The following is a 22,645-nucleotide window of genomic DNA, read 5'->3' on the forward strand; positions in this document are numbered from 1 at the left end:
CATCCAGTGTATCATTGAATTTAACTGAACAGACTTGATCATGAATCTTCATAGGGTTCATCTCCCATCCTTTGTCTCTCATATGAACCACCATGCTATCTAACTCCTTTGCCACTGTGGTCTCAGTTAACCTAATCAACATTACATAATTAACGTAGTGATCAAAATCAATGCTCTTAGGAAGTAGGACCTCACTCCCCACCAAACTGTGGCAATATCAAGGAGAATTTAAATAACCCTAAGAAAGGATGGTGAATGTATACTGAGCTCCTTCCCAGGTAAAACAAAACTATTCCTAACTGGTCTTGGCCACAGGAAGAGAGAAAAAAAATGCACTGTTCAACAAACTCTATAATATTAAACCAGGGTTTGGGGTACCAGGTCTAACATATTGATAAGGTAAGGAATGGCCAAAGATATCACCATCACAACTTTATTCAGCTCCCATAATTTGCTCTAAATCACTAGGTACCCATAGGAGCAGCTAGGTGGTACAGTGGAAAGAGCACCGGCCCTGAAGTCAGGAGGACCTGAGTTCAAATCCGGCCTCAGAAAAAATACTTGACACTTACTAGCTGTGTGACTCTGGGCAAGTCACTTAACCACAAATGCCTTAAAAATAAATAAATGAATGAATAAATAAATAGATCACTGGCTATCTTCTGCCATCTTCATCAGCCACACAAAGTTATTATAAAGAGAATTTATACTACTCCAGCCTCTTTCATCTCCATTACTAGGACGGAAATAGCTTTCACACACATGCCCAGGAACTAGTACTGTTTAGCTACCTGGGAAAGGAGTCTCCATTTAGCCCTATTTAAATTAAGCGGGAGAGAGGGGCAGCTAGGTGGCTCAGTGGATAAAGCACTGCCCCTGAAGTCAGGAGTATCTGAGTTCAGATCTAGCCTCACACCAAACACTTGACACACTTACTAGCTGTGTGACCCTGGGCAAGTCACTTAACCCCAACTGCCTTAAAAAAAAAAAATAAATAAATTAAGCAGGAGAGAGTATACCATAAGGAACCATATAGTGCTTATTTTCTAGAACTCACAATATCCATGTCCACAATACATTTCCTCTCATTATCCAATACAAATGAGACCCGCACAAGAGGTCTTCCATTCACCTCTAGTCAAGGAAGGATACTCCTCTCCTCTGTGGTCTTCTAAACTACTGTCAGGCATACAGAGGACAGAATGGCTGTACTCTGGCAATCAGAATACCCTAAGCCTTAGAGAAACCTTGGACCAGGAGTGGGGAACCTGAGGCCTCGAGGCCATATGTGGCCTTCTAAGTCATCGGGTGCAGCCTTTTGACTGAATCCAAGTTTTACCAAAAAAATCATTTTATTAAGGGGATTAGTTCTATGAAGTTTGGATTAAATCAAACAGCTGCACCTGAGGACCCAGAGGGCCACATGTGGCCTCAAGACCTCAGGTTCCCCACTCCTGCCATCGACCTTGCCCCAAGAGCATTCATCCCCAAGAGTCTTTCAAATCTGGATATCTCGACGACTTTGAAGGACAAGGGTAGGGGAGTGACAGGACAAAAGGACCCTCACTTCCCTAGTCTCAGATGTCACAATACAATCTCACTATAATTCCCACAGACTGATCATTAACCTACCTCATGCTCAAAATACATGTCTAAAGCTTCTTAAAGGAATGAATATCATCACCCTCAAACCCAACAACATGCTTCCTTTCACCATCCCCTGGGCAGCCATTTCTGCAGACAACTGTATTCACTCAAGAGAGCTGGTTGGGTTGACCCAATCTATGGAACAAATTTCAAAAGTTTTAGCGGCCCAGACCTTTATGGTGATCTGGAGGGTAAGACCCACACCTAAAGACTGATTCTCTGCCCAAAAGGTGGGATCTAACTATATCCAAAGCAGGCATAGGGAGTAAGGAGTTCTCAAATTCAGTTCAATTTCATCCCCTCCCTCTTGCTGTTTCCCTCCAAGGAATATGCTACCTAGGGAACAGATCTAGTAATGGCTATGGGGCCAAGAATGCAAACTCTCCTTTTTAGGAACCTAAAAAAAAGAGGAAAAAAAAGGAGTCTACATTTAGATTTTCTAACTGATTTAGCCAGCTTTCAGGAGTAAATTCTCTGCTAACTCTCTAAGCAGATGGCACGTTGCAACCATCAAAATTGCTCCCATTAAATAATTTTAGTAGCCATGGTCTAAATGATGCATTAGCTTGCTGTTTACATTTCTCCTGCAACTGCCCCATTCCTTGGTGGTAAAGGCCTGTCCACCCTCTGACTGCCCGACAGAAAATGGTGTTCCTATGATTCTCATAAGATGGCGGTATTCATGAGAATACTGGAGGCTTCTTTACCACTGGAATGGTTTTCCAATCCTTATTACTCCTGTTCCTATTCTCTTTCCTCCCAGATCCAATCTCATATTCTCCAAGGAAACCTCTGGGTCGGGATCATACATTAAATGCCCAGGAGAGCAGGAAAATAAAATATGGTTCTTTGCCCTTTCTTTATATTCCCTTGGAACAGTGCCTGCCATAGTGGGTATTTAATAAAGGCTAGCTGACTGACATTCCATCTGGAGCCCCTAGTAACTTGGCCCTTTTTACCTGCGGTATTACTAGAGCCATAAGCTACCACCCCCCCACCCCCCACCCCCATCGCTTGCCTTTAGGACATGGTCCTTAAAGACCAAAAGCTCATTCATCTTTGCCTCTAATTGCCTCTAATTGCCTAATTGTAATTCATTTGTTTTGGTACAGCCTGACTCTTTGTGATTCTATTTGGGGTTTTCTTGGCAAAAATATTGGAGTAATTTGCTATTTCCTTCTCCAGCTCATTTTACAGATGAGGAAAAGGAGGTAAACAGAGTGAAGTGACTTGCTCAGGGTCACAGAGCTATTAAGGATTTGAGATCAGGTTTGAACTCAAAAGGGTGAGTCTTCCAGACTCCAAGCCTGACACTAACCACTGCACCACCTAGCTGCCCTAACTCCCCCTATTACACAGGGACAATTTATCTTCAGCTTTCTTTTTAAAACCATCAGTCAATGCCATGAATACTTGACTTTTTTTTTTCATTTTTCTTTTTTTCATTTTCTTGTCAAGGTAAGCAAGCAAGAAGTAACCTTACAGAGTAAATGGGAGAGTTCTCTTTCTTACTCCAACGAGACAGCTTCCCACACACCCTAAATAACACTGCAGCAATGTCCTACCTCTGGCCATCCAACCACCTGAGGCTCCCATTCTTCTGCAAAACCTCTTCTCCACTTGAACAATAAATTTATTACAGAACCATTTCAAACCCTCCACTGCCCACCATGCCAAATATTCTTGGCCAGCCAAATACAGGCCAGTCCAAGGATTCAGGCTTAATGTCAGAATGCAATGAGACACCTATGAACTATAAAATGCAATAAAAATGACTTCATTTAATAGAAAAAGATAAAAAAATATGTAATTCCTAAGGTTAAAAAAGATAGTAATTCAGATAAAACAGCTATTCCCATAATCCTCTGCATTCACCATGACAACCAGCCATGCTATGTCAAAAAGGCATTCCCCACAGGGCAAGAGGAACACTTTATGAAAGTCTGAACAGTAATTCCTCATAGGTTGAAATTTTTATGCCTCTGAAGGCAAGGAAGCCACATGGCCTCCCCACCCTTTTAAAAGGCCAGTTGAGCCTATATAAAACAAGTTGCTGCTCTTCCTACAAATTCCTTCTTACCCCTTTTTTGTCCTAAATAATTTATGTAACATTGGAACTGATTTTTATTGAATGTTCCATAGAATTCACTTGCAAAGCCACCTTGTCCTGGGGCTTTTTTTAATTTGGGAGTTCCTTGTTCAATTTATCTGAGATTGAGTTATTTAAAAAATCTCCACTTTTATTCTGTTAATCTGAAGATTTCACATTTTTGTAAATATTAAGCCATTTATCAGTTTTGTTGAGCCTATATCTGGGTAAAATAATTTCTATTAATTTCCTTTATTTCCTGTTCATTTGTAGTCAATTCTCATTTCTCATTTTTTATGTTAGCAACTTGGTTTTCTTTTTAAAATCAGATTAATTAGATCAATTAGATTTAAAACCAGATTAATTAATTTCATTAATTTCTTTTAAAAAACAGCTCCTAAGTCTTTTGTTTGTTTGCTTTGAATTATGTTTTGGATTTAGAATTTTCTATTTTTATGTTTTTTGATTTGCTGCTTTTCTAAGTTTTTTAGTTGCAACTAATTTATTGATTTTGGGTTTTTTTAATAATTTTTTTTTATATTCTGAACTTGTGGGGCAGCTAGGTGGAGCAGTGGATAGAGCACTGGCCCTGAAGTCAGGAGGACCTGAGTTCAAATCCGACCTTACACCAAACACTCGACACTTACTAGCTGTGTGAACATGGGCAAGTCACTTAACCCCAGCTGTCTAAAAAAAAACCAACAACTATACAAAGCAGAAAAGAAAAACAGGAGGGTCAGACATGAGTTTGAGGAAAATCACTTTAGAAGCTGAATGGAGGATGGGTTGGAGTGGAGAGAGACTTGAGGCAGCAGACCCACCAGTAGGCTACTCAATCCAGATGTGAGGTGACCAAGGCCTGTACCAGAGTGGTGGCGGTGTCACTGGAGAGAAGAGGCATATTCAAAGAGACCTGGCAAAGCTGAAATCACCGGGCCTTGGAAACAGATTGGATACAAAGGGCGAGACAGCTTCAGTTTCCTCCTCAGAAAAACAGGGGTAAAATATACTTGTAATGTTGTGAAGCCCAAGCCAGATCACAAATAATGCAAAGGTCTTTACAAATGTTACAGTGTCATCTAAGTGTCAGGTTTTATTATTCCTCTTTCTCACTGTATTACTGGACCACCTCTTTTTTCTGGTCATATAACACACCTTTCCATTGCAGTGAAAAATATACCAATATGCTGATGTCTAATGTCCACATTTAAAGGCACAGAATGTTAGTGTTGGAACATTAGAAATTATCTCATCCAAGCTACCATCTTTTAAGATAAGAAACTTAAGGTCTTCAAAAGTTGTGACTTAGCCAAGTTGACCAGAACTAGTTAATGATAGCATTAATAAGTCACCTCTCTCCCTCTTCCCCACAACAATGGCCTGAAGCTCTGCACTGACCTCCCTAAAGTCCTACAAATGAGGCAGCAACAGCAAAGGAAAAAGAAAGTTCTGAAAAAAAAAAAGCATCCTAAAAGTTGTCTTGCTAAATAAAGAGACATTACCTACATTAATTCATTTAGAAATTCATTCCTAAATCCACTTCAGTGTTACTTACTGCCAGGACAATTTCTCTGATATTTTTCACATACAATGTCACGTAGTCTCTGGCATAGATTTGGAATTTACTGGGTGGCACAAAAAACCAGTTCTCTGCCAAAGCAGCCTCATTTTCATTGTTACCACTCCATATGATGACAGATGGGTGAGATTTCAATCTTCTGATCTGAAATTTAAGAAAAAAAGACCAAGAAAATGTGAAGCTTCCTTCTTTGAACAGCTCTGGGTTGTCACCTGAAATTACAGTTCTTTGGCAATCACGGATTTGCAACCATGTAGCGTCACCAGAAAAATGCCACTATTTGAAAGGTGTATGTGTCAGAGGAGTCTGGGATCACTGAAAGCATTACCCAACCTTCCAGATACAGTCTGCTTCTGCTTTTGCTCCTATTCCCATTAAATTCTTATCCCAGTCACTGTCCTTAAGTGGCTCATTCCTATCCCAGGTCTGCATCCTGATGGACTAACACAATGGGCCGCCCATTAAGTGCACATCACTGATGACAACACACTTCAAATACCACCACTAAGATGAGGAGGTAGGTGCCCCTTAAGAGTGCAAGTTCAAGCTGCAAAGACCATGACAATGTACTTGGTGACAGACTGTATTACAGAAGACAGCTGGAAGGAGTCATGAAACCATCTGATGTGTCCACTACAAATCTGTGTTATCTAATCTCAATGGCGTCCTCAACGCAGCCAGGGAATCCTTCCATGCTTCCCTAATTGATTCTCTATCTATTTTCCACAGCTTCTGTTCCAAACCTCTTCTTGCCTCATCAAACCTCCCACAGCGGCAGCTTTCCCCAACCTCCCAGACTTTGTCTCATACTTCATGGAAAAAAATTGGGGCCATTAGCTGAGAGCTTCTTCTTCCATCTACTCTACACACAGTCTTCTGATATAATCTCACACTATCTCCTCCCTCACTCCATGCCCTGATGAAGAGGAGGCCCTCTAAATGTACACTCAATTCCATTCCCTTCTGTCTTCTCCAGCTGTTCTCACTATCATCTTCTCTATCTAATTGTCATGTGTACTGTTCTTTCCACGCTATAGATAAACATTTCCATGTCTCCCCTATTCTTAAAATAAACTCTCACTGCATCTTACCGTCCCCTGCTATTATACTGTGCAAGTCTGACCAAGTTTCTGAACAGCCATTTCATTTGATTATCTATCTCTGCGTAAGTGGACTATTCAATATATTTATGTACCAATTGGTCATTATATGCCAGTTGTTACAGAGTCCGATAAAAAAAATCAGTTAGCTAAGACTTCAGTGGCTCTATGTAAGACATAATTATGTATTAAACTGAGATATGAGGAGCACCATGGCATAGTCAGGGGCAGCTAGGTGGCACAGTGGGTAGACAGTTGGACCTGGGGTTCAGAAGACTCCACTCTTCCTGAGTTCAAATCTAACTTCAGACACTTACAATTATATGACCCTGGACAAGTTACTTAACCATTTGCCTCGGTTCCCTCATCTATAAAATAAGCTGGAGAAGGAAATGGCGAACCACTCCAATTTCTTTGCCAAGAAAACCCTAAATGGGGTCATAAAGAGTTGGGACACAACTGAAAAATGGCTGAACAAGTGGCATAGTGGGTAGAGAACCAATCTCAGAGTTAGGAAGGCCAAAGTTTAAGAGCTACCTATGACACATAAGGGGTGTCAGATTTGGGCAAGTAGCTTACCTCTTCAGTGTGCAGGCTACACTCTAAGATCCTAAGTTACAAAGGAGTTCCTTACATAGACTAAGGAGTGAGTTTCCTCAAAGGGAGTTCTTTATACAAATAAGTACAGATTAAAAGACAATCAGCAATCTACCTCACCTCATAGTAATCCTTAAATTAATATGAACTCTACATTATCTTTTCTCTTTTAATAATACACGTTACAGGGGAGAACCTAGAGTATGGCAGAAGCTAGCAGTCCAATTATTCTCTAAGAAGTCAAAAATTTGTCTAAAACTCTCAAGCTGCCTGGTGTAATACTTTTTTAAAAAAATTATTAAAATGTTCAAAACTTTAAAACCATTTATTTAATCTCCCATCAGAGTCTGAGACTGAAGCAGATTTTGTCTTGAGGATTTGTAGAATTAGTAGTCTGCTTGTAGAATTAATTAAATAGACTTTACTTTTTTAAACTAAATAGTTTATTTTTTTTTAAATAAGAGATCAAGTTAAAGAGAAGAGAGCAAAAGTAAAATAAAGAAAGGCAATCTAACTATAGACCACATACCCTAAGAAGTTCAAAGAGAGAAACACTGATCCAAAATACTAGATACAACATTTTTCTGAAGTAGTAAAAAATAGGAAACAAAATGGAGGTCCACTGATTAATAAATGCCTGGAAAAACAGTGATATTATGAATGTGATAGAATATTATTGCACCATAAGACTGATGAATTCAGAGAAACTTGGAGAGATTTGTATGAAATAATGAAGAATGAAGAAAGTAGAACCAAGAGCTCAACATACAGTCTATAAAATGTAAAGGAAAACACTACTAAAAGGCAGTCAAGTTCACATTAAATAAATAACCAATCTTAGTCCCAGAGAATACATTTTCTTATTCTTGATAGAGAGGTGGTGGCCTATGGCTTAGAAATGTTGTACGTGCTATCAGACACAAAGGATTTATATGTTGGTTTTATTGATTTTTCTCCATTACAACAGTGACATCGGTGGGAAAACAGGCTATATTAAGAAATAACTGTGGTATATAAGAAAGGCATCAATAAAACGCTTTTTAAAAGAACCCAGAGAGCAGCTAGGTGGCGCAGAGTGTAGAGCACCAGCCCTGGACTCAAGAGCACCTGAGTTCAAATCTGGCCTCAGACACCTGACACTTACTACCTGTGTGACCCTGGTCAAGTCACTTAACCCGACTGCCTAGCCCCAATAAATAAATAAATAAATAAATAAATATAAGTTTTAAGAATTAAAAATTAAAAAACAAAAAGAACCTGGAACACCAAGATGAACACAACAAGTTTGTATTTCATTTGGCACTCATACCTGATGAAGGACTTCTGCTCTCACTGAATCAACAAAGGCCTGGTCAGTAGGATAAAGAGCACAGGCGAACATAAAGTCCTGCCATATCTACAAGGCAAAAAAATAACAGTTGGTAAATAATGTCAAAAAAAGAAATCATTCAGTTAATAATCTCATTACAAAGAAATCTTCTTTTAATACTTTGGGAGACATAGGAATTAACTTGATATATTTATATGTATATCATATATGTGTGTGTATATATATATATATATATATATAAAATTAATGAAAAATGTATTGAGCATCTACTGGAGCATAATTGATAGGCATGCTGGCCTTAGAGTCAGTAAGACCATAGTTCAAATCCAGCCTCAAACACTTATAAACTGTGTTACCTTGGGTATAAGTCAATTAATTTCTCTGAACCTTAGTTTCCTCATCAGTAAAAAGGATATAATAAGCATATACTTATGAGGATCAAATAAAATATGAAATGTTTAGCAAATTTTAAAATATTATACAATTGTGAATTATTATTTTCTTATTCTACTCTTCTCATCTTTTTTCATGAAGTTTAGTTGGAATATCCTGAGGAAAGTTTGTTAGCTATCCTATTATTCTTTTACATCTACTCTGACCATTATTTCCAACCCCTCCCCACAGGAAAACTGGACTCCATATTTCAATCTGTTCCAGTCCTTCTTGGACAGCTCCTGCCCAGCCACTGTGTGTTTCATTGGTTTTCCTGGGAAATAAACGACTTTCAGTTACATCCAGCAAATTCAAAAGAGTCTACCTCTTTTGGTTTTTACCATCGCTTTTTGAAGTGCAGTCTGTTTGTTCCAAAAGTATTTCTATAGGTTTTGGTCTTAACATGTGCTCTACGAAGACCTATCCTATTAATCTTCTTCCTTTCTGTCAAGGAAGCATTAATCTTTCTACAGTCACCTTGAACTGTTTTACTGACATTGTCCACACAGGTTTTTGTTATGACATTTTCCACATCTGCTATCGTCCATTTTACAGCATACATTGAGAACGGTGTTGCATATGTGTTAACTGCTTTAAACAAGTTCTTCACATTCAGCTGAGATTTAAAGGTGTTGCTTTTAACGTATTTGGCCTCTTTCTCCTCTTTCCGTTTTATCTTTATGCTTGATATGTCTTGCCTAGAGGAGATCAAGGTATTTGTAGGTATCACCTTCATCCATCAGTTCAATGTGTTCACTGGATTCCAGTTCAAAGCTTTTAGTCACTGATCTTTCCTTGAGATACATTAAAAGAATATTATACTTATCAAATCTACACGACATTAAGACATCATTCAAGAAAGATTTCATGACACAAAAGAGCTCTTAATGTAGTTTTCATTGGAACAATGCAATTTTATACCATCCACGGACATGATGTCATTAATAAAATGTTTTGGTTTGATTCTCTCCTTAATTTAGAAAACCATACTTAGTTCTATTACGGAGAGATGATAATGGATTTAAGTCTAGGTGGAGTCAAAATCAGCTGAAAACTGTCTTCCTGAGAATTTCCAAGGTTTCGCATCAACTGGTCTTGACCTTATTGACTTGGTAAATTGATATAAGTAGAGAATGATTTCCCATGTGAATGACCAATAGGCTAACATTTCTCCTATCCTCAGTCTGTCTTCTGTATTTGTAGTACATGAATAAAACATGAGTGAGGCACCATACCAAAGGCTATGCAATAATTAACAAAGATATCATAAATGCTACAGTGCTTTCACAGGCAGCTTGTTCAATAGTTTCCCAAATGCTCCTTTTCTTGCTCTTCAATCAGTATACTGTTTTCTTTTATAAGTGGTTATGGAGCCGCTGTTATTTTTAAATGATAAGGAATGACTGCTTTGTATAAAGCACAAAAATATGTCCTATATTTGAAGGAGTCACTAGTGTATCTTCCGGTAATAGATATGCCATTCCTTCTGTTAAAAAAAGGTAGGCTTAGGCTTGCATTTCAGAGGAAGCTAGCATTTTGCTAGTAATTTGGGCATCACTGTTTTGAAGCATGTGAGTCAATAATTATGGATAGTCTATTGCTTCCAGTTTTGTAGGGAAGATCAAGTTTTTCACCTCCCTTGACAAATTCTTCATCACCCATTATTAGGTTAATGGTGGGTGGCTAGGTGGCACAGTGCATAGAATATTGGGCCTGGAGTAAGGAGGACCTGAGTTCAAATTCAACCTTAGCCATTTACTAGCTTTGTGACTCTGGGCAAATCATTTAACCCTGTTTGCCTCAGTTTTCTTATCTGTAAAATGAGCTGGAGAAGGAAATATCAAACCACTCCACTATCTTTGTCAAGAAAACCCCAAATGGGGTCACGAAGAGTTGGACACAACTAAAACAAATGAACAACTACAATCAGGTTAATGGTGCCCAAGTTTTCTGGGTTTTTTTGTTGTGCCCAACTTGCATTTTTGTCTGGGGGGCTTCTTTCAAATATAGAGAGGACCAGAAACCCCCAATCCCTTCTGCGTTCTTTAGTTCTCAAGTCTCGTTAGTAAAGTTTTTGACTGATGACAAATGTTTTTGTTCTTTGCACAGCTCTGACTCCTCGCACTGCCTCCATTTTCTGGGCACCTAGAATTCCTGACATGTTTTTATTTTACGCAGTCTCTTCCATATGTTTCTTGTCTGTTGGACAATGTGGTATGCAAGTTTTCTGACGGGTGAACCAGCAGCAGTATGACTTCCCACACATCTTCAATATTCTCTAGCATCATTTCTGACAGTCTCCCACGACACCCATCTTCATGCTTTTCCTTCATAGGTCTAGCTTGACTCCTGTGGATCCTGCCATACAGATGGAATATATGTGGGTTCTGGAATGTTTTTACATATTCTACCAAAAGCTGAGGATGACACATTCAATCATGACAGCTATGGCAGATATCAGTTTGGCTTTTGTTACTGTTCTGGTGTCCATGTTCTACTAGTTGCATTCATCCTGCCAAATTCAAAAAGGGCTTTTTTTGGGGAATTCTAGTCTTAAGTATGCCATCTCCTTTTCAAATCATTTGAAATAACAATGTTGTTTTTAGCACTCACTTCATTATCAGATATAATTTCTGTAGTCTGCATTAAGTGAAGATTTCCAATGACTTCAGGGTCTTCAACCTTCCCTTTGCAGAATTTACTGTCTTCTTGATTTCAGCTCTTACTTCCAGGCATAGAAATGAAGTTTTGTTTTTTTTTCTTATCATTGCCCAGCAGGTGGGGTTCTGTCATTTCTGATTCATTCTGATATATCTGTATCTTGCTTTCTTGTGGTATCAGAGTATAATGGATCACTATTCACTCTGCTGTCCATGTCAAGCTGACCACCATGACAGCTCCGAGTAGGACCAGCCTGCAATGCTATGGTACCTTGTCTATAATATTTCTTAAATTCATAGAAGGAATTTCATCTTACTATGCAGGGTACCACTGCAGCTCCACTAGAGTTCAACTGGCCAGCATCTCAATGTTCCTATCAGGCTTTCACTGCTACCATGGCAGTCCTGGGGCACACAGAATACATTACCCTGCATACTACTCTGCCTGGTATTTCTTCATTTGTTTTCTCCCGCTCCCTTCCTCTAGGACAACAGTTGGGCTTTGCAGAAGCTATTTTACGAGTTGAAAAAGAAATCAACCATAGTCCCAGGCTTCTAGGAGCTCATTAAGACCAAGCTAATAGTTAAAAACTAGATCTGTAATTGCTCGAAACTGAAGCAGGAATCCTAAAAATAGAAGGAAGAAAAGAAAATGGAAAGAATAAAGAAAAACAAGGAAAAGGAAAAGAAGGATTCAGGAAAGCAAGTACTAGGTGGGGAAAAGAAGAAAGCTCCCTTCTTATCTAATTCTCTTTGTTTCCTCATCTTCCACTCTCACAAGGAAGCTGAGATATAGAAACATGTGACCTCTCTGAGATATTAAGGGTCAAGGTCTTGCAGAAACAAAAGTTATTTCATTTCTTTGCCTAAAATAGGAAAAGTTTTATGGCACAAAAACAAAGCAAAATTCAAATCATAGGTTAAACAAAATATGCAAGTCCATGTCTACTTGAACATTTTATATTTTTACGACTCTTCTACTCTAGCTAAGATAAATAAATAAATAAAACAGGCTCTTGATCAAGCCCCACACAAATGGAAAATTACTTTAGAGATTTTAAAAATCCCAATGAATAAATCTGGTCCAACAAATTTAAGAATACCAAATTTTATTAATGTTCAGTACAAAAGTCCTTCATTAATTCTGTCCTTTTGGACATCTTTAAAGTTGATGTGTAAAAACAAAATCATTCATCTGCTCTCCCCTGAGGACACCAAACCTCTCATAACTCTCTCTGAGAAGACCAATCATTCCCTCATTTCACCTTACTCAAAGGGTCAGGAGGAAGGGCGAATATCCTCCTCATTTGCTGTTCCACCTTCACCATCATCCCTCAGTGACATTTTATATTTCAAACCCTATGCAATCAGCATGTGCCACTTCACCCTAAGATAGTCGCCATCATCTACTGCTATTGCCAAGCTCACATCTTTTCCAATGCCTGGTCTATGGTCTTTTCTACCACATGCTTTGCCACTGAGCTTCAGGACTTCAAAATATTTCTTTTACAACCTCCCCACACAACTACTCAACATCCTCTGTTCCAATAACCTCCTTTCTTCATCACTCTTCAGTTCACACACTGGTACAATCACATCTCAGACCTCACCAACTGTGGCACTTACACCTCTTCCAAGATCTAGGACTCTGACATTCCATTTTCTGCCCAAACCTCCACCTCTGCCTTCCCTCATTCACATCAGATCAAGTCTTGGCCCTTACTGTGATCTCTGATCCCCCGACTACTTGTTTTCCCACTCTTTCCCTACGCTCACTTAAACCAATGGTTTGCCACTTTGGCTCAATAACAACTACCCTAAACAATGATTAAGTTGATGACTTTCCCTCATTACTCCTCCATGTGCCAATAATGCTTCCCCAAGCATGCACTGTGCTAATCCTCCAGTCCTTCCCCCATTCCCTCTTGACTAGCTGCTACCACTCTCACATGTCCTTCTCCATCCCAACCCAGCCTCAGTACAGCTATTTTCCTAAAGTTCAGGTCTGGCCATGTCACCCTCTAGACACAATAAATGTTTATTCCCTCCCCTCTACTCAAAACTCCAAAGCTTTCTATTGCCTTTAGGATCAAACATAAACTTCTGTTTGGCTTTTAAAGCCCTTCACTACTGGCCTTTCCAACCTACCTTTCCAACACAGTTATATGTTACTGACCTTCCTGTACCATGTATTCTAGCCAGACTGGCTCTGGTCCTTACTCACATGCCCCTTTATCTCAGCACCCTTTCTCTCCTCACAACTGAAATGCCCTCCCTCCTGATTTCCACCTCCTAGAATCTCATTTCCTTTGGAAAATGTCACATGAATCTTTTCCTGAAATCTGCAACTGTTTTTACCTTGTATTTTATATCTAAACATCCTTGTCACCTCCCCTAATAGCATATAAACTCCCTGAGGGGAGGAAAAGTTTCATTTTTGTCATCATATCTCCAGCACCTAGGCATTGAGTCTGCCCTTGTTTGATAACTAGCTGGTAGAATGCCTTCCCCTCCTTCTCCCTACCAGTCTACTCTAATTTTTAAAGCCCAATTCAAATGCCACTTCCTCTAAAAAGCTTTCCCTGATCCCTAACATCCCACACCCAGCTTGATAAATAACCTTTCCTCCTCATATTGCATATGGTGTTTGACCATTTCACTCCTTCTTACACAATATTATATGATGAGCATATTGTAGCTCCCTGGTAGTATCCTTATCACTACTAGAAGGTAAAATTCTTGAGGGCCAGAACTATCTCCTATCTAAACTTTGTCTCTTCCCCCAAACCTAGTATAATACTTGCATGCAATAATTGCATAATGAATATTTGGTTTTATTGCTTCATCCTTTGCATATATTTGTATATTAAAAAGAAAATCATAATAAAGCCTAACCTATGTGAATATAACACTTAAAGATAATTAAATCCTTTATATTTCCTGGCCTTCTGTTCTTCATCCATGACATTTCATCTCCCAAGATCTCAGTGCACAGGCTCTGTCTTTCGCATGCCAGGCATGTACTCCCTCCCTGCCTCTACTTCTTAAAACCCATTACTCCCTTCAAAGCTCAGATAGCTTCCCAACCACCCCCTGTACGAGCTTTTCTTGATTTCTCCTGTGCCTCCTTATTTTCTTAAATTTCCTTCTAATTACTTTGCATTTACTTATGTGAACCTATTTCCCCTGACAAAATATAAACCCTTGGAGGGTAAGGACTGTTGTTTGCTTGTTTTTTGTTTTCTTTTCTTTTGTTTTGTTTTGGTTTTTTGTCTCTTTGTAACCTAAGCCTCTAGCACAGAGCCAGGTGCATAATATATCTCTGAATGAATGAATTCTAATAATCTTCTAGCTGGTCTCTTTGCTTCTAATCCTCTCCAAGCCGTCCTAACAAATATGTACATTTAAACCATGGCATATTCTTTTTTTTTTGGTTAGGCAATGGGGTTAAGTGACTTGCCCAGGGTCACACAGCCAGTAAGTGTTATGTGTCTGAGGCCCGATTTGAACGCAGGTCCTCCTGAATCCAGGGCCAGTGCTCTATCCACTGCACCACCTAGCTGCCCCCCACGACGGCATATTCTAATCAAAAAATGTTAAAGGCACTCTGCCTATTAGCTTCCTACTACCAACCCTGTAATGTACTCAGCCCTACCCCATGCACTCATTTGGGCATGTCTTCTATACCTAGAACACATTCCCTCCTCAACCCCACCTGTCACAACCCATCCCTCCAATCAAGGTCCAGCTCAGATAAGATTTTCTCCATAAAGACTTCCTTGTAAATCAAAGACATAAGAAGACACCCCTTCCAATTCCTTTGGACAGGGGGAGAGCAGAACATTGCACATAATGACAGGTTTGGGGTTTTTTGATGCATTAACTGGTTTTTGCTCTTTTTTCCCCCCTCTTCTACCTTTTTTCTTTAAAAAAGGAAAATCTTTGTTACATGGGATAGCTCTCTGGGAGAGGAAGGACAAAGGGGAGAGAGAGGGATAAAGGAGGAAAGACAGGCAATGTAAAAACAAAATATATCAATAAACATTTATTTTTAAAAGAGGCTTAAAAAAAAGCTTTCCTGACTTCCCAGCTCATAGTGAGCCCCCAGATTTTCTTACAGCATTCTGGAGCCCTCCTGCATTTGTCCCCTTCTAGCTTAGCTCATCTTTATTTATAAACATGTCATGGCCTCTTTCTTTGATAGCAGACTCTGTGAAGGGCCAGTGTCATTTTCTATGGTTGTTCTCCTACCAGCAACCAGTGTTGTTTTTCTTTTCTTTCTTTCTTTTCTTTTTTAAATTTTTTTTGCCTGCCCTTCGGAGGGCAGAGCCATAACTTCATTGGTATAACAGGGGTGGGGAACCTGTGGCCCTCTGATTGAATCCAAACTTCACAGAACAAATCCCCTTAATAAAAGGATTGGTTCTGTAAAACTTGGACTCAGTCAAAAGGCCGCACCTAAGGACCTAGAAGGCTACATGTGAGGCCCCACCCCTGGATAGGGTTTCATCCTGCTGACAAAACTCTCCACCAACGCAGAGAGAGGGCTGTTTTTCTTAGAGGACTGTCCAGAAGGGAACTGACCCCCTCTGGATCATACAGCAGTAGGTGTCTGAGACAGGATTTGAATGATTCTGAGGCCAGTTCTCTATCCATGATCTAATGCCACTGGACAGCCTCACACAGAACTGGAGTAAAATTAATGCTTACTGAATTTCATTTGAACTACTCCTTGCTGCTCTCAATTACACTTTTTTGTTGTTCAAACAACTCAAATGTTTGCCCTGACTTGAGGGAAAAAAATACTTAAGAGTCATTCCCCATTCTCTGGGCTTCTCAGGAAAAATTCTTCCTCTCCTCCCAATTTCTCCTCTGTCACTGCCAAAAGGCCAGCTTGTTTTAATTAAAGGCCCACTCATTTTAATTAATTTAATTAAAAACAAGCTCACCATACCCTGTGGCTCCTCAGTTCTAATCTACTGGATACATGACAAAAACCTCTGAGCTTTCACACAGCTTGGCCCAGGCGGCCTAGGTCTACATCTGGACTCAGATGACCTGGATTCCAACGCCACCTCAGACACTACCTTTCTGACTTTGGCCAAAGCATGTAATCTCCCTTGGTCTACATGTGTGTAGACCCTTTCCAGGAGTTTTTCCTATAACTGCTCCAGGCCACAGTGGTCTCTTTCTTCTTCCCTCATGTGCCACTCCATCTGTATTTTAATTTATCCCATTCTTCTCCCTACTTTTACCTACTTAGTTACTTTGCAGGTGACCAAAATAGCAATGGAAAATTGAATTCTGGGTTTAAAGTAGACTGTAAATCAATGTGGATTGTGGGAGACATGGCATAAAAATGTGCTCAAACCTATGAACAACCAGTAAAGGAGCTGGGCTGGTCATGTATCAAGGATAAAGGACAGAATGATGGCATCTGCAAACAGATGCATTTCAAGAACATTGACATCAACCAGCTGGATGGCCCTTACATTTTAATGCTTTCTTAGTAAAGATACACTAGTAAAGGGGAAAGAAAGGGAGAGAAGAAATGTCCTGGTTTAATGCTGGGCGTTCAGAAGTCTTGCTGATGGAGAACATTTGGTCAAGTTCACCTTGGTCACCCTAAAGGCCTAAGGCAAAACCATTCAACTTATGGACTTATGGCATATGTACCTTACCATTCCAACTAAACTGTAATCTCCTTGTGGGTGAGGTATTATGTCTTATGCCTATTTATTTTCTACCCATGACTGTCCTGACTACACAATAGGTATTCAATAAATACTTTAGGATTGAGTGATTTCTGAAATGCTTTTCTAATAGCATACACCTTTTTCTGATCACATTTAAACATAAAAGCTTTACAAAAACAACTAAATTAAATCACAACATCAAAAAGAAAATTTGCAACATGCAAATATCTTATGAATAGAAAATTGGTCAAATCAAACACAAAATATGAATGTACCATTAGTCCCAGTTCATCACAGATGTCATAGAACGCATCTTGCTCGTAAATACCCCCTCCCCAAACACGCAGAGTATTCATGTTAGCATCCACAGCAGATTGCAAAAGAAGTCGTAATCTATGGCAGAACAGAGAATTAAATATAAAAGCTTCTGAAACCTACAAAGATGAAACACAATAAATATACAATATGAAACAAATAGAAAAAGCATAACAAATTAAGCAAGTCCTACAATCATTAGAAAGTTAACCTGTTTTTAAAAAATGAGAATAAAACCACTAATAATAAGGGATGAAAATTAAAACAACTCTGAGAAAAACCTAGAAAGTCTTGTATGGTCTGATGCTGAGGGAAGCAAGCAGAACCAGGAGAATGTTGTACACAGTAACAGCCACATTGTGTGAGGACTAATATTGATAGACTTAACCCTTCTCAGCAATGCAAGGATCTGAGACATCTCCAAATGCCTCATAATGGAAAATGCTATCCACATCCAAAGAAAAAACTATGGAATTTGAATGCATATCAAAGCATACTATTTACTATTTTTTTTCTGTTGTGTTTTGTTACCTCTTTCTGGTGGTTCCTCCTATTAGTTCTAATTCTTACTTATGACATCACTAATGTGAAAATATGTTTAATAGGAATGTATATCAGCCTATATCAGATCGCGTGCCATCTTGGGGAGGGAAGGAGGGAGGGGGAGAAAAATTTAAAATTCAAAAGCCTATGGAAGTGATTGTTGATAAATCAAAATAATCAATAAAAATAAATAAATAAAACTTAAAAAAACAACTCTGAGGTTTCATTTTGCATTCATCAGATAGGCATAAAAAAAAGGAATATATTACATGTTGGAGGGGTTATGAGAAGAGAGGAACACTCATACATCATTGGTGGAGCTGTGCATCAATCCAACTATTACGCAAATATAGAATTTTAGTAGAAAAGTCACAAAACTGTATCTGACCTTTGATCCAGAGATAGCAAGATGAGGCATGTATCCCAAGAAAGTCAGAGATGGTGAGAAAAGTCTGAATAAACCAAAATATTCACAGTAGTATTTTTTGTGGTAGCAAAATAACTGGAAACAAAGTGGCTACCTTCTGATTAAAGAGTGATGCGAACCAAAATATGGTATATGAATCTAATATAATATTACTATATCATAAAAGTGAACATGAATAACTCAGAGAAACAGGAATATTTATATAAACTGATGCCAAGCAAAATAAGGAGAAAGAAGCAAGAGAACAGTTTATACAATGACCACAATAAGATAAATAAAGACAGTAAAAGACTTCAAAATTCTTATCAATGCAAGTCCCAGTAATGACTTCAGAGAAACAATAACTCTCAGAGAGTTCGTATAGTTTATATGCAAAACGAGGCAATCATTGACAGAGCCAACGTTTTGCTTTTCTGTGGTTTAACTGTACTTTCTATGACTTCATTAGGAAGTGACCGAAATGGGCTTTTTAAGCACCAATAACTTGTTTTAAAAGAAAAGAAATTGAAGAATAACTGGGTATTCCACCAATGGACACAATTTACATTGCTGAAGACTGGAGTAAAAAGCAAATAACTCCTGATATGAAAATAAGAACACTATAGGGCAAATGAATAACTCTAGACTTCAAATAACATCCCTAATAAAATAAAAACAAATAAAAATGCAAATCTTGGCAGTAGGCATAGAATCCTTTTATACCTGCACTACAAAGAAGTCTTATACTTATAAAGAATGAATAAAAAGGAGCTATTAAGGGCTTACTATATGCCAAGCATTGGGCTAGGTGCTGTGGATGGAAACAGAAAAAGAAAGATGATCCCTGATCTCCAGGAAATTACACACTAATTAGCGGAGGTGTCACATAAAAAAAAAGCTCAACTGTAGGGTTTATAGAAAGGCCTCGAAGTCCTACGGGTACAGCTATGTGGTGGATGGCAAGATCTAAAAGTCCTTAGCTCCATCAGTGGGTTAGAAGACAGGAGAGGGGATCTCCAAGGAATAGAGGCAAGGCAGATCATTAGGCCTAGGGGTCCTTCATCTCACTGGGTGGAAAACAGTTGGTAACTCTCATCTCATCTAAGTCTTGTGAGAAGTCAAGCAGCCTAGATGGACTTTGGGTGGACCAGCAAAAGGAGGGACCTGGCTATGGGAGGAGGGAAAGGTACTCCCGCTGTGTTGTAACATCAATTGAAAGGCAATGTAGAGTCAACAGATGAAAGCAAAACTCCGACGTGAGCACCTAGTTCTTTATTCCTCCTCCTAAAGCTTCTATCTTTCATGAGTCTCTACCTTGTCTTCTTCCAACCTACCATGTGACCAATCAAATCAAGAAAGAGGCCCATCTGGTTATTTTGGGAGTTATCTCCCATAAACCCAGAAGACACAGTTCAGGAACGGATCTAGACACCTTGATGGAAAGCTAACCTGAGGAGAAACAATTACTGAAGAAGAAAAAAAAATCTTTGCAGAAAATTTATCTGATAAAGATCTCATATATAGGACACATAAAGAACTAATTCAAATTTTTAAGGACAAAAGCCACTCTCCAACAGATAAATTATGAAAGGATATGATAAGTAGTTTTCAAAAGAAAAAATATAAATGAAAAGATGCTCTAAATCATTAATAATTAAAAATCAAATTAAAACAACTCAGGTTCCACTTCAGGAACACATATGATTGGCAAAGATGACAAAAAAAATGACAGTTCTTGGAGGGGCTACAAAAACAGGTATATTTTTGTACTACTGATGGAGCCATAAACTGGTCCAGCCATTCTGAAAATCAAGGTCATGCACAAAAAGTCATTAAACTCTGCATACCTTCTGATCTAGTAATACTACTACTAGGCCTATACCCCAAAGAAATAAAAAAACACAGGAAAAAATCTCATTAATTCAAAATACTTATAGTTCATTAAATATGAGCACCTTGAGAGCAGGGACAGTCTTGTTTTTCTATTTCTATCTCCAGTGCTTTGCGTATAGTAAGTGCTTAAAAGTGTTTTCCATCCATCCATTCATTCATTCACAGCAACTCCCTTTGTTATAGCAAAGATCTGGAAACCAAGGGGTCCTCATCAACTGAGGACTGAATGAACAAGATATGTTATATGAATATTACAGAATATTATTGTACTCTTAAGAAATAACAAAAGGGATCATTTCAGAGAAACCTGGGAAGACTTATACAAACTGATTCAGAGTAAAGTGAGCAGAATCAAGAAAATTATTTGAATGGCAATATTATAAAGATGAATGACTATAAAAGACTTCAAAATTGATCAATGTAATGATCAAATAAGATTCCAAGGAACTGATGATGAAACATGCTACCCACCTCCTGACAGAGGGAATGGACTCATGTTGCTGAATGAGACACCCGTTTTTGGACACAGCCAATGTGGAAATTTGTTTTGCTCAACTATATAAAATTATTACAAAGGTTTTGTTTTTCTTTTTTTTTTTCCCCTCAATCTGGGGGGTGGGAAGGAAGAGGGAAGCTAAGGATATGGCTGTCACCTAAAGAGAAAAGAGGAAAAGAAAAAAAAGAAAAAGAGAGCCATTAAAACATGTTTTTGGAATACACAGAAAGAATGCCAGAAGAAATCATACACAACAAGCAGGAATAAGCAGGACAGGCTTGAAAGTAACATGTTGAATTTATTATACATTTTAAAAGGAATGCAAGTTGTACACAGGAGAAATTCTCAGCTTCACATACCACCCTTTCTGTTCAATTGGGCATAAGGAATCATGTACTCTAGTTTATGTTTGTTAAGTTAAGAATTTTAAAAACAGGAAAAAAACAAAGGCACAGAATCAGGGGGAAGGCTGAAGTGGGACAAAAAGTCATATGCTCTTAGCACAGGAACCCAGTTCCATCCATGGGTCCCACATACAAAGAAATCAAAGGTCAGAAATGTCTACATCCAAAAAAGATTCCTGACCCCATATCCTGTGCCTTAAGTGTTTGACCTACTGGGAAAATTGCAAAATATAAACATGAATACATTACAAAATAGAAATACATTTTAATGACAATAGAGGAAGTTACTATGAATCATTTGACAACTATCAAGTATGAGGTTACTAGCCATACATTTTATATAAAACACCACATAATATGTTGCATTTCAAAGTCATGGTAAACTTCAAAAACTAAGAAAAATTATCTCAATATTATAATGAGCATGTTCATTTTAATGTAATAGAGACTTTAGAGAGAATCTGTTTCATAATTTCAATGAAATGTTTCTAAGTCTATATTTTTCACCAACTTAAAAAAATTAATTTAATTTTCATCATCAAGGTCAAAGTACAAGACAAGTAAGCCTTATTCAGAAAACGGAGGCAAGGCTTATTCCAAAGCTAGTTTTTTTTAAAGCCATTTTTTAAAATAGTAAAAAGCACAAACAATTCTTGATTATTCAGGAACCAGTTTTTCAAATTGTGGATTAGCCCAGGGGGCAATGTTCTCTAAAGTAGCTAAACATGTAAGTAAATGGCTAATGAAATTATGGAATCTTTTTTGGAAAGAAAAATTGCTATGTGGTCACTTATCTGGGGTGGTTTAAATGTGACGCTGTCTAAAGATAGGGTTCCATTATGTTCCAGAGCATCAGTTTCTTGCACTGTTACCCTAGTGTAACGGGAATAAATGACTGACTCTTAAAGACTATATATCACTTTGAAAAATAAACAAAGGACAGTGAACTCTAACTTACAAGTCCGAGGTTACTCTATCCTGGAAGGAGTCTGCTGGAATCCAGTTAGATCCTTTGAGAAATATGGGAAGTCCATTAATTTTGAAGTAGAAACTTAAGCCGGAGGACCCAGCTATTGGAGCCTCTATAAGCTCTACTGTCCGGAAATAAACCTATCGCAGAAAGCAAGAACAAAAAAAGTGAAATTCTCAGAATCAGCGCTTACAATCAAAAAACGAAAATCCACACTTTCAATAACTAACACACACAAGTAAATTTTAACACTCCTGCTGCTTACTAGGGACATTTCAAGGCAATGTAATACAGTGGAAAGAATTCTGGATTTGGAATCAAAGGACCTGGGGCTTAAATTCCAGTTCTTCTGATATGACTGGTCTGCCCAAAGCACTTTGATGTATGCCTGCAGGCATTTCTCTGTAACATTGCTGATCAGGCTGCCAGAGACACTGTGGTTTCAGACAACAACAGGGCTCAAAAATCAAAAATCAAACCAGTACTGG

General features: G+C 38.4%; 1 protein-coding gene across 1 annotated transcript in view; it reads right to left on the minus strand.

The window, feature by feature from the left end:
- MANBA (mannosidase beta) overlaps positions 1–22,645 on the minus strand; it is a 107,406-nt gene that overhangs the window by 35,181 nt on the left and 49,580 nt on the right. Inside the window, 4 exon segments of the mRNA XM_021008374.2 lie at positions 5,292–5,459; positions 8,322–8,408; positions 17,406–17,523; positions 22,146–22,297. Coding sequence (XP_020864033.1) covers positions 5,292–5,459; positions 8,322–8,408; positions 17,406–17,523; positions 22,146–22,297 — 525 coding nt within the window.

Source organism: Phascolarctos cinereus, unplaced genomic scaffold (genome assembly GCF_003287225.1).
Source record: "Phascolarctos cinereus isolate Bilbo 61053 unplaced genomic scaffold, phaCin_HiC Scaffold_9;HRSCAF=440, whole genome shotgun sequence".
NCBI lineage: Eukaryota > Metazoa > Chordata > Mammalia > Diprotodontia > Phascolarctidae > Phascolarctos > Phascolarctos cinereus.